Source organism: Pituophis catenifer, unplaced genomic scaffold, assembly GCF_029215685.1.
Source record: "Pituophis catenifer annectens isolate HBS135680 unplaced genomic scaffold, rPitCat1.0.hap2 SCAF_14, whole genome shotgun sequence".
Classification (NCBI taxonomy): domain Eukaryota; kingdom Metazoa; phylum Chordata; class Lepidosauria; order Squamata; family Colubridae; genus Pituophis; species Pituophis catenifer.
Genome location: NW_027256894.1, coordinates 19,370,897 through 19,382,930, shown reverse-complemented (window position 1 = coordinate 19,382,930; position 12,034 = coordinate 19,370,897). Strand labels below are relative to the sequence as shown.

General features: G+C 49.5%; 1 protein-coding gene across 1 annotated transcript in view; it reads right to left on the bottom strand.

Annotated features, from left to right (window-relative positions):
• Nucleotides 1–1,744: 1,744 nt before the first annotated feature.
• PARP6 (poly(ADP-ribose) polymerase family member 6) overlaps nt 1,745–12,034 on the bottom strand; it is a 28,301-nt gene continuing 18,011 nt past the window's right edge. Inside the window, exons 16-23 of the mRNA XM_070953914.1 lie at nt 11,538–11,586; nt 9,873–9,985; nt 9,083–9,155; nt 6,512–6,581; nt 4,150–4,229; nt 3,609–3,672; nt 2,409–2,493; nt 1,745–2,246 (exon numbers count right to left, since the gene is read on the bottom strand). Coding sequence (XP_070810015.1) covers nt 2,144–2,246; nt 2,409–2,493; nt 3,609–3,672; nt 4,150–4,229; nt 6,512–6,581; nt 9,083–9,155; nt 9,873–9,985; nt 11,538–11,586 — 637 coding nt within the window. The 3' untranslated portion in view covers nt 1,745–2,143. The remainder of the gene's footprint in view (nt 2,247–2,408; nt 2,494–3,608; nt 3,673–4,149; nt 4,230–6,511; nt 6,582–9,082; nt 9,156–9,872; nt 9,986–11,537; nt 11,587–12,034) is intronic.

The window sequence follows — 12,034 nt, the reverse complement described above, 5'->3', positions numbered from 1 at the left end:
ACATATTGTTTAGACCAGCGTTCCTCAATCTTGACCACTTTAAGATGGGTAGACTTCCACTCCCAGAATTCCCCAGCCGGCATTCTGGGAGTCGAAGTCCACTCGTCTTAAAAGTGGCCAAAGCTTGAGGAACGCTGGTCTAGAACCTCTTGTGCTCGTCATCAAGCTTTGTCCCTTATTTTTTGCTCCACGATCTGTCAAGAGTATGAGGACTGGATTCCAGGTTCTGACCCCCAAATTCCTAACACCACAACTTTTTCCCAAGAAATCTGGTCCTATCTGATCTCCTCGTCATCTTTGATTTTCTTTCCTATCGGCCCTTCCTAAGACAGCACAGAACACAGCAGACAACAGAAAGTGGGAGGGGGAAGATCCAGGAGGCAAGGGGGCAGGGACCTTAACCTCCTCTTCTCCTAGTCCAGAAGTCCAAAACATACGAAGAACAGTTGCAGGATTCGGGTTAGAGAAAAGGACTAGGGAGGGACATGAGAGAAGTCTTCTAGTATTTGTGAGGCTGCCACAAAGAAGAGGGGGTCAGTTTATTTTCTAAATTATCAAAAGGCAGGACAAGAAACAATGGATGAAAACTAATCAAGAGGAGAAGCAACCTGGAATTAAGGAGAAACTTCCTAACAGTGAGGACAATTAATCAATGGAAGAGCTTCCCTTCAGAAGTTGGAGGCCGCCAACTTCTGAACCTCACTGGAGGCTTTTAAGAAGAGATTGGACAGTCACTTGTCTTAAATGGTATAGGGTCTCCTGCTTGAGCAAGGAGCTGGACTAGAAGATCTCCAAGGTCCCTTCCAGCTCTATTCTGATTCTGAAGTGGACAATCCACAAATATGGATTGACAATCCATAATTATGCGAATTATGTTGGCTAAAACCTGATTGTGTTTTGCTGCCATTGGCAGCGAAGAATCAATGAAAACTCAACACAAGGTGTCACAGTTCGGAAACCAAACAGAAAGAGCAACAACAGATCCTCACCTCCTATATCGATATGTCCATCAAAATATGTGTGATACAGACGAGAGGTGGGCTTCGTATAATTTAACAACCGGTTCGCCCCAGCACCGAAAATGTGAGAGCGCGTGCTTTGCTCGCGTGCCTTTGCACACATGCGCGCGGCTTAAAAAACACAGCTAAATAGGAGGGCATAGGGCCAGGGGGAGTGGGCAGGCCCACCTGCAGGTCACAACTACCGGTTCGCCAGAACCAGTACGAACCGGCTGAATCCCACCCGATACAGCCGCTCCTCCCTCCTTCCAACCTGCCACAAAAATGGTTAAATGTGGTCGTGGGTACACATCCAGAGATGGATTCCCCAGACCACCTGGGTAGAGGGAAGTATATTTCCATGGGGGGGGGGGATATATGTGAATAGAGTCCTTTCTTCATGTAGTCTGGGAAAAGGAGGGGAATAACAGAAATCCAAACCTTGGCACTTCCTAAATCCTAATCTGAACAAAAACCGGATTGTTCCATAAACGACTCGAAGGTCTGAAAGTATAATTGCAACAATGACAAAAACAACCACCTCATCAGACACACACACACACACACACAAATGGAGAAAGTGGGCGCAAAGGGAAGTGCACAGCTCTCCTGCAGAAACAAGAGAAAAAAAAACCTTAACATCTGTTGGCTGGTTTTGAAAAAGGACCGGCACGGGGGCACCGAGAGCTGCGTTTTTTTTCAAAGAGAATTTTAATAAGCTAAAACCGCTTGCTCGCACGCGCGCGTTCTCTCTCTCTCTCTCTCTCTCTTTCTCTCTCTCTGGGGCTGTTTCATTGTGGGGTTTTTTGTTTTGTTTTTGCTTTTTTGCTCGTTTTCACGGTTAAAAACGCCGTCGCCGAAAACGTGGGCATGCAAACTCTTAACCACTCCAACCGTTCACAGGAATTGGTCCAAGTCCACCCGCTCAACTCTACGGATGGGGAAGGATGGAGCTGCTGCGCCCCCTCCGGGGCTGCCTGCCCTGGCATCCGCGGTCCAGACGTTGACAGTGGTTGCTCCCTCCGTTTGGGTCTCAAGTCTTCAGCCAGGCAGAGTCCATGTACGGTCTCCAACAACGGTCCCTTTTCCTGCCCCCCCCCGGGGCAGCGCCAGCACAGTCTGAAGGGAGGGGCTCCTCCACCCTCTCAGTTTGTATAGACCTGAGTGCCAATTACACGCATGATCTCCTTCTGAATTTTAGGGTCCTGAGTATTGATGTTGGCGTCCCCGACTTGGCCGTCTTCGTACCTGTGAGGAAGGGGGCGGAAGGGGGGAGGACTATGAAACGGGTCTCTTTTTCGAGGGTCCCTCCTTCCCATCAAGCCCACTGTTGTGTATCTGGCTCCTGAGCTGTCCCACCGAGAGAGCAGCCTCTCCTCCCACGTGGTTAAGGGGACTGAGCTTACTCACACAAAGAAAAAGCGGGTGCAGACGTGGTCAGACACAGGACAAACCCAGATGTTGCCATGCTTCTGGAGATCCTTTGATGTGATCACTGCAAAGGAAGAAGGGCTCAACAACAGAACAGGGAGAGATTGACATAGCTTGCACCAATTTGCCCCCTTTATGCCAGAGAGGCAAATTGAAGGGTTCCAGAGTACTGTTGTGGCCCGCCAGCAGAGCTGGCAGCAGATTCAGACAGTGAGAGGTTGGGGAGGAAGATGGGCCAGTCCTGGAGTCTGGGGAAGGCTCTGATAAGGGCTCTGCGTCGGAGGCAGAGAGGGGGCCAGGACCGGATGCCAGTTATCAGCTGCCTTCGGAGTCAGACATCAGTGAGGCAGACAAACAGCTGGAGCCTGTTCCCAGTGTGTGCATGCACAGGGTTGCCAGACAAAGGGAACAGCTAAAGAACAAGGGTCGACTTGGGAGTAAGGCCACAGGTGGACAATGAATGGCTCCTCCCAGAGGGAATAAAAGAGGAGCGAACGGGGAGTGGAGTTTACAGGAGACAATTAGTTCACTTAATTGGTTTGTGACTCTCTGAGACTCCTTGCCAAGTTTTGAAGATATCGGCCTGGCAGCTCTCCAAGCTAGATAAGGTCTGTGACTGTAAATTCTCCCTTTGCTGAAGGCGAATGAGAGGAATTCACTGTTTGCTTAATAAAAGGGGTTTTCTTGGGACCAGGATTCTGCTTTGTGCTTTTTGGGGAAGCCTGGGTCAGAAAAGGTACCAGCTTGGCCACTATTGAAATGAACTGCAGGAGTAATCGGGCCCTCAGATTAACTCTGCAAAGCCTGCATGATGTCCCAAAGGTGCTTTTTCCAAAAAGTTTCCCAACTGGACTGCCTTGGTTTTTCCCTTGAAAAGAACTGAAGAAGCTCCTTGGATGAGAAGCAAAACTTATCCCTTGCCACTAATTTCCCCATCCTGCCCTGCTTCAGGGAAAATCAAAGACAGTCCAGTTGTCTTCTGAAAAAAAGCTTCTTTGGGACAACCATGACCTGAATGACTGAAAATCTCCATAGATAAGATGTTTCCACCTCTTTTCTTTCTGTGAATAATCCATCCATTAGCATTTGCACAAACAAAGGAAGTGGACGAACAGGATGAGTAAAATCTCACAGGAGTGAACCGGAGAAGTCAACTGAAGGCTCGCTTTTCAAACTCACCTTCACAAAGCGCGATGCAGTTCAGATTGCGACTCTGCAGGAATCTGGACTGGATGGATCGCGTCTGGGGACGAAAGCAGAGATCCAGAATCAGCCTCCTCGCCCCTCTCGTTTGGCCCTTGCCACAGATTTCCCCATCCTGCCCTCCTTGGCTTCTGTCCCTGAGCTCCCATAGGTGCTCTCCCTAAAAGAAATGGGCGTGTCCCCCCCCGCATCACAACAAAAGTGCAACAAAGAGAGAGCATGGGAAATCAGGAAATCCAGGCAGTTCAAACGAATACAAGGGTTGATTGCAAGCTTAAAGTTCTCTACAAGAATCTGAACTACTAACGGTCAAAGCAAATTGGCGGTAGATAAGAGTCGACGGAATTCAAGGTGGGCTGGACTTAGATCTTTTGTGGGCCTGAAGGGACTGACGACGCGGCTGACCCCTCCTTCAGGCTCAGCTGGGTCTCCTCCTACATCTGCTTATGACACCCAATGTGGTAGGTCCACAGCAGATCCAAAGATCTGCATAACCACTGTGCATGCAATCCGTTACCTGGGGAATCGTGTTCATTCGGTTGTACCTCTGCACCAGCTCATCCTTGGAGGGCATCCGGTGCTGCCCTTTCCCCATCCCTGCGTGGACAATAAAGAAGGTAAGAAGAAGCCGCCATGGGGGACACCGGGACGTGCTTGATCTCCTAGCCTGCATGCGAGCGGTGCTCTTAGTCACTGATGCAAAGCTTTGTGGCGAGTGGAGTAATGCGAACAGCGAACATGATCAAAAGAGATCCAGTGAGTCAAGCACCCTTGACCTAACACGTGGCTTCACAACAGATTCCTTGCTGCCTGCCAAGCTTTCCCCCCCCTTCTTTTAATCCTTCAATCAAAATAAAACGAGCACAAAGCTAACACGCCGCAAAGCTAAACTCCAGCCTCAGTGATATAATTCTGTATCCCACAAAGACTTCAAAGGCATTTTCAGAAAACGAAGACTTTGTAAGTGGTCATCAAGAAGAAACAGGGTTCATCTCACATTCTCAACTAATTTGTAAGGCAAGGTCTAAACATTCATTTGGCGTGTGGTTGGTATCCAGCTGCTTTCTTTATTCCTACACAGGAATAGACCTTAAAGTCTGCGTTCATAAGTATATGTAACCTGGTTACCGAATTAACCCATGTACAGGCTTTGCACAATACACTGAACCTTAAACTAATCAACAAGCTGAGCTCACAATAACATATTCGGCTACAAAAAAAAAAAAGAAGAAGGATTAAAACTAATTTAACACGTTGCCACCTGCAACCCCTTGATCGGGGATGGCTGCCCCTCACTTTCTCACTCCAGAACCAAATGGTATCGTGTCTGTGAAACAAAAAAATGGGAGGTATCTATCTGCAGATCTTCATTCTTTGGAGGAGGATGGGCATTTTTTAAAAAAAATAAAATAAAAAATAAAAAAAGGACTCTGTGACACTGTCTCATTCAGTGTTTTTCCATTTTGATCCATCTGCTTAAAGAGCCAGCCAACTGATTTGGATGAACGAGGAGGTTATAGTATCTATTCTTAATAGTACAAAATAAAATAAAATCAGAGGATAAAACGAAGAAGCATGAAGTCAACCCTCCTGTTTTGTTTGCTTAGCTGCATTCCAAATGTGTTCCTCTCAGTTGGAGACGGAAGAGACGGAAGAGTTGGGGCCCAACCTATCTGTAGGACATCAACCTCAGGAAGCTGGAGAGAAGCTCCTGGCAGGCAGCAGAATAGAAACCGTAAAAAGCAGGACGTCTGGGAGGGCTAAAGGCCAACCGTGCCTCATTTAATAAAAATAAAGTCTCTGTGGAGACTTGGAGGCAAATGTGCAAGTAAGGCGGGCCCCAGGTGCATCATGCAATGGTGACGGGGATCGCATCTGTCCCAATTGTGTACCTGGTGTACTTGGGATATTCCCTGACAGTCTTAAAACAAGCTTAAAACAAGCCAAGGCACACCGTATCCAGGGGTGGGCTCCTGGGGGTTCGGCAGGGTTCAGGCGATCCTCTAGCCAAGGATTGCTGGAGTTCGATGAACCCCCAAATGCCACCCCTGGCTGGCCCCCCTCACCCCGTCCCCTCCCCTCCCAGGAGTCTCCACATGGCCCGTTCATCATTCCAGGTAAGTGCAGGGGCCGCGTGGAAGGTCTGCGAAGGCAAAAAACAGGCCTACCAGAGGTTCTGGAAGTCCAGAAACGGGCATGTTTCCAGCCTCTGGAGGGCCTCCGGACTACGGGGGGAAGCAGTTTTCGCCCTCCCGGAGGCTCAAGTTAAAGCCTCCGGAGCCTGGGGAGGGCGAAAAATGCCCCCCTCCCCACTGTGGTGCAGGCAGCCGACTAGGCCAGGCCCACCATGGCCATGCCCACCCAGCAACGGGGCAGCGAACCCGTTGCTAAAGGATCTGAAGCCCACCCCTGACCGTATCCCAAACTTCATGACAGCCCACTGCGACGGGACGGCAGAATCCACCCATTCCGATGGCCTCAAGCGAGCAACCTGCTCCGCACGTACGCAACCTTCTCAGGACACAACGGAGGGAAATCATCCTTAAGGGCAGGAGAACCTTCTCAGGAGGAGGAGGAGGAGGAGGAGAAGGGGCCCTAGGTCAGGCTCCCCACCCCAAAAGGGGGGGGAAGAAGACAGGGCCAAGGTTAGTGCCGGCTGCCGACCCCAGTTCGAGATGCTCGAGATGTCCGCCAAAGGAATCAACCCAGATGCGTGGAGTGAATGGTCCCTTCCCCACCCTCGGAGCATGTGGATGAAGAACAGAGGGGGGGAGGGGAGGGGAGGGGAGGGTGAGAGCGGCTCTTGGATGCAAGGCAAGCGCATGTGCAGGACATGAGGTGCACTGACAGATGGAGGGACGACGGGAAGAGCCGCTTACCTGAGTATCCAAAGGAAATACTGGAGATGGGGCTCAGATAGATGCCTTTGCCATAGGCTGCTCCATGCAGCTTGCAGAAAAACACCAATGTGAGCCAGAAAAAACAAAAAAACAAAAACAAAAACAAAAACAAAAACAAAACCAGGCTAGGGCAGGAGTGTCAAACTCAATTTCATTGAGGGCCGCATCAAGTTCAGATCTCACCAGGCTCAAGGTTGACTCAGCCTTCCAATCCTTCCGAGGTAGGTAAATTGAGGACCCAGATTGTGGGGGCAATAAGCTGACTTTGTAGAAACACCGCTTATGGGGGGGGGGGGGGCAAAAGCCCTACTAAGCAGATATATACAAAAGTATGAAGGCTATTGCTTAACGCATTGTAAGCCGCCCTGAGTCTTCGGAGGAGGGTGGCATATAAATTGAACTAATAAATAAATAAATAAATAAATCAGGGCTGGGGTTGCCCTCGGGGGGGGGGGGGAACAGGGCGGGCATGGCTGACTGGGTGGGTGTGGCCAGCTTGACGCCACTCCCCAAACTGCTGACATGTTTCCTCTTCGCATTGGGTAAACCAAGATAGCCCCGCGGGCCGGATCCAACCACATCGCAGGCTGGATCCGGCCCACGGGCCTTGAGTTTGACACCCCTGGGCTAGAGGATAGGACACGGGACGGTCTGGGCCCTGAGAAGCTGCGGTGTTGTCTCTCTCGGGAATTATCTAGAAACATATTGGCCTTTCTCCAGCCCGGCTGCGGAGTCTCCTGCTATGGCTAGTAAGTTCCATTCTGCACAGTAGCCAATCACTGATCAGGGGGTGGGGGTGGGGGGTCTTCCCCCAGGCTACCTCATTCTAGAGAAGCTGGCTGCCACTGAGCCAGCCTTCCATGCGGGGCCATGGGATGGTGCATCCCAGCCCACCCCTCCTGGAGACAGCACGGGGAAATGCGGGGAGGGGCTCTCCTGCAAGGCTCTCTCTGCTAACTTCTCAGCGTATAACCACGTTAAGGTTGTTGCTTCGATCCGCTTGATAAGAGCGTTCAGCTCTTCAAATGAAGACAGGGGTTTTCTGCAGGGGGAAGTAGGCGTGGGAAAGAAAGAGTTAAAAACCTGTAGGGGAGGGTGGCTGAAAAAGCCTCCTCCCCCCCCCCTCGTATTTCCTTCTTCGCTCTGTCCAAGCCAAGTCAAGAGTCGGTTCTTGGATTCCCCAGAATTACTTGGTCTTTTCAGGTCTCCTTTTAGGGACACAGTATCATCTGCTCCCACCCCCCCACCTCCCCCCTAAATGTCACAGCTGCAGCTATTCACTGTTAGGCTCATAATCAGAAGAAATTCCCCCTCAACCACAGAGCTGACTCCGTGGTTTAAAGAGGAGGGCTAGTTGCTGCAAGGAACTATTTAAAGTTGTTGTTGTTATTATTATTATTATTATTATTATTATTATTATTATTATTATTATTATTATTTATTATTATTTATTATTATTTACTTTATTCATTAAACATGAAACAGGGTAACTGAACCTTCAAAAATGCATCACAAATTATTATTATTATTATTATTATTATTATTATTATTATTATTATTATTATTATTATTATTATTACACCACTCCATAGTGGCGCAGTGGTTAAGAGTGCTACTTCTGCTGATCACCGGCTGCCAGCAGTTTGGCAGATGGAATCTCATCAGGCTCAAGGTTGACTCAGCCTTTTATCCTTCCGAGGTGGGTAAAATGAGGACCTGGATTGTTGGGGACCAGAGGCTGATTCTGTAAACCGCTTAGAGAGGGCTGGAAAGCTCTGTGAAGCGGTATATAAGTCTAAGTGCTATGGCTATGGCTTATTATTAGTAGTAGTAGTAGTAGAAGTAGAAGTAGTAGTTGTTAAGGACAGGAGGACAACGTGTCCTCTTGAATCCCTCAGAAGAAAGGGTAAGCAGAAATAAAATCAGATTTTTAAGGCCATAACGCACTTGTATGGAAAAATAATGTTTGGCGTGTCTGTAGGTGTCCAGGTGTGTGGGTGTATTTATTTCAATGAACATAACTGAAAGGTGCGAAGTGCAAAGCATTTCCTCCAAGAAACACCATTAGGGATGCGATGCAGTTCATCCACGCTGAGTTGCTAAGTCATGCCAGCCTCGAGGGCTGGCACAAGGCCCTGATGCATCGAGTCACACGATGCTATTTCACAAGGGCACCGAGGGGATTGAAGCTGGCTGCAGCCCAGCACACCGAGCCCTTATGCTTTACCAGGGGACTCGGACTGCTGAAGGGCTGGCTGAAGAGCGGCTGGGGAGGAGAGGTCAGTGTCCAAAAGGTCGCTCCGAGAGAATCTTGGGAGTGGGGAGGGGCAGGAGTATCACGGGGGCGGGACTGAGGGGAGGACATCCAGAGCTGCCTGTAGCCAATTGGACAGGAAGGGATCCCAGATGAAGCAGGACCAGTCAGCTGGCTGGCCATGATTATCAACTGAAGAATGGGGGGGGGGGGGGTTGTTAGACTAGGAAGCCCACAGCCTCCTGCGATTCGAGCTGTCCCGTTGAGAATGTCAGGAGCCCACCACAGTCCCTTACCTGCAATTTGGTGTAGGATGCGTTGACCAGCCCATTGCGCAGAATGGAATGCCAATTCTCAATGTGAGAGCCACTGGGGGGAGCGGGGGAGAAGTGGGGGGAGAGAAAAAGAAACTTGTCACTCGCCAGCACTGTCTGCTGCCATAGATAATCACACGAGCATCAATATAAGATCTTGTGGCAGAGTACAGACCACCAACCCCCCCAGGCTAAGTGGTATCTGCAGAAATTGCTTGAAAAACCACTGCTTCCTGAAGGAAAGGCAAAAAACGAGGAGAGAATGCCGGGGGGGGGAGGGGGAAGAGAGAGAGAAGAGAAAAAAATAGAAAAGAGAAAAGGAAAGAGAAAAAGAAAAAAGCCAAGAAAAGAGAAATGAGATGGGGAGGGGAGGGGAGGGGTGGGGAGAGAGAGAGAAGAGAAAAAAAGAAGAAAAGAAAAAAAGAAAAAGAAAAGGAAAGGAAAGAGAAAAAGAAAAAAGGCAAGAAAAAAGACAAGAAAAGAGAAATGAGGAGGGGAAGGGAAGAAAAGGAAAGGAAAGGAAAGGAAAGGAAAGGAAAGGAAAGGAAAGGAAAGGAAAGGAAAGGAAAGGAAAGGAAAGGAAAGGAAAGGAAAGGAAAGGAAAGGAAAGGAAAGGAAAGGAAAGGAAAGGAAAGGAAAGGAAAGGAAAGGAAAAAGAGAAAAGGAAAGCCTGAACATTCTCTTGATAAAGCACCATGAATCACCCCTTCTCATCCTGATCAGACTGGGAGAGGGACTGGGAGAGACTGGGAAACGGAGTCTGGAGACTTACTGAAAGGCGAAGGTGCTGCCGTACAATTTCTTGGCTGTCCGGAAGCGAGCCTCCTTCGCAGGAGGACTGCTCAGCAGGAGAAATTGGTGTGAGGTGTGCATAAATTTCAGCTGCTACCAAGGGAAACGGACCCACGTGAAAAGGAGAAGGGGGGGGGGAAGAGGGGCACAACAGCACAGAGAGAGAGAAAGAGAAAGAGAAAGAGAAAGAGAAAAAGAAGGACCATCATGCAAGGTAGTTTCTGCCAACAATCTCCAATTCTGATTTAACAGCCTGCCTTTTCCTAATCCTGTTTTGTTTTTAAAAAAAGGTTTTAATGAGCATTTTAGAAGTCTTTTTACAAATGGTAAAATATAAACACAGGGCTTCAAGGGGGTATCCGATACGTTCGTTGACTCTTACTTAGAAACGGTAGTGCAACTGTGCTGTTCTTTTTACCGAGTAGCTCTGGGAGAAAAGTATAAGTATCGCGAAGTGCTAGTGCTAGTCGTTCCTGACTCTAGGGGGCGGTGCTCATCTCCGTTCCAAAGCCGAAGAGCCAGCGCTGTCTGAAGACGTCTCCGTGGTCATGTGGCCGGCATGACTCAACACCAAAGGCGCACGGAACGCTGTTATCTTCCCACCAAAGGTGGTCCTTATTTTTCTACTTGCATTTTTTACCTGCTTTCGAACTGCTAGATTGGCAGAAGCTGGGACAAGGAACGGGAGCTCACCCTGTTACGCGGCACTAGGGATTCGAACCGCTGAACTGCCGACTTTTCAATCAACAAGCTCAGCGTCTTAGCCACTGAGCCACTGCATCCCTTAACTTAGCGATAATTAGTAATAAAATAACAAATCATTTGGAAGGATCCCAACGAAACCCAATTAACAAAGGCCATCGATAAGGGCACACTTACAGCATGTTGTAAAGAATGCGAACTCCAAAGGGGGGGGTGGGGGAATGGGGGTTACTCCCAGGGAAGTGGTTACAGGAGGACAGCTTAAGGGGGCCTAACTTCACAGCATTTAAAAGGTGTAGATGTTTAGGGAACCAGGTGAGATGGTTGCCAGGTGAGTGGTTTGCCGCATCCTTTTAACTGGAAGAGATAGGAAAGGAACGCGGGACTGGCTGCGTGCAAAATCTGTCATTTACTACTGAGTTACGGGCAGGGGTGGGCTGCTGGGGGTTCTCAGGAGTTCAGGAGAACCTCTAGCTAAGATTCTGTGCAGTTCGGAGAACCCCCAAATCCCACTCCTCACTGGCCCTGCCCACCCCGCCCCTCCCATCCCCGGAATCCCCACACGGCCCGTTTTGGATGGTACGTGCAGGGCGTGCATGGAGGCTCGTGGAGGGTGAAAAACGGGCCTAAAAGAAGTTTGGGAAATGCAGAAACAGGCCCATTTCCAGCCTCCAGAGGGCCTCTGGAGCCTGGGGAGGCTGTTTTCACCCTCCCGGAGGCTCAAAAAAAGCCTCCGGAACCCGGGGAGGGCAAAAACACCTCCCCCCCCCCTCACCATGGTGCAGGAGGCCAACTAGGCCACACCCACCCAGCAACTGGGCAGAGAACCCCTTGCTAAAATCTCTGAAGCCCACCCCTGGTTACAGGATGCTTCGCTGTTCTCGTGCTCGGCCTTGAGCGGCTGGACTGACTACAAGCGAAAGAATGGAGGCTGGTGACATACCCTGCTGAGAGGTAGCTTGACAATGTGAGATCTGTTGCTGGAAATGATCCTAGGAAGGGCAGAGAGAAAGTCAAGGATAGGGAAAAAAAGATCATTTAATCAAACACAATCCAGAGAACGGCAATCTAGGCTACCGGAAAAGCATTCGTCCACCGAGGCCAATTTAGGAGAAGATGCCTGACCAGAGTGTGGAAAATTTATCTCCCTGCGAGCAGCTCGTTTATTTGGCCAACCAGCGCCATGATCAATCTATGGCACCCATTCAAACCTCAAATGTCCTGAAATCAAACCAAGATCTAACGCAGAGGTGGGCAACTAAGCCCCCCTTTTAGGACCTGTGGACTTCAACTCCCAGGATTCCTGAGCCAGCGTGGGTCTTAAAGGGGCCGTAGCTGCCCAGCCTTGGTCTAGTGGGAGAAGTGTCAATATGGAGGTGCTTAAGGACCGCACCCACCAGGTCAACCCCTGAAGTGAACCTGGCTGAGGCCATCTTGAAG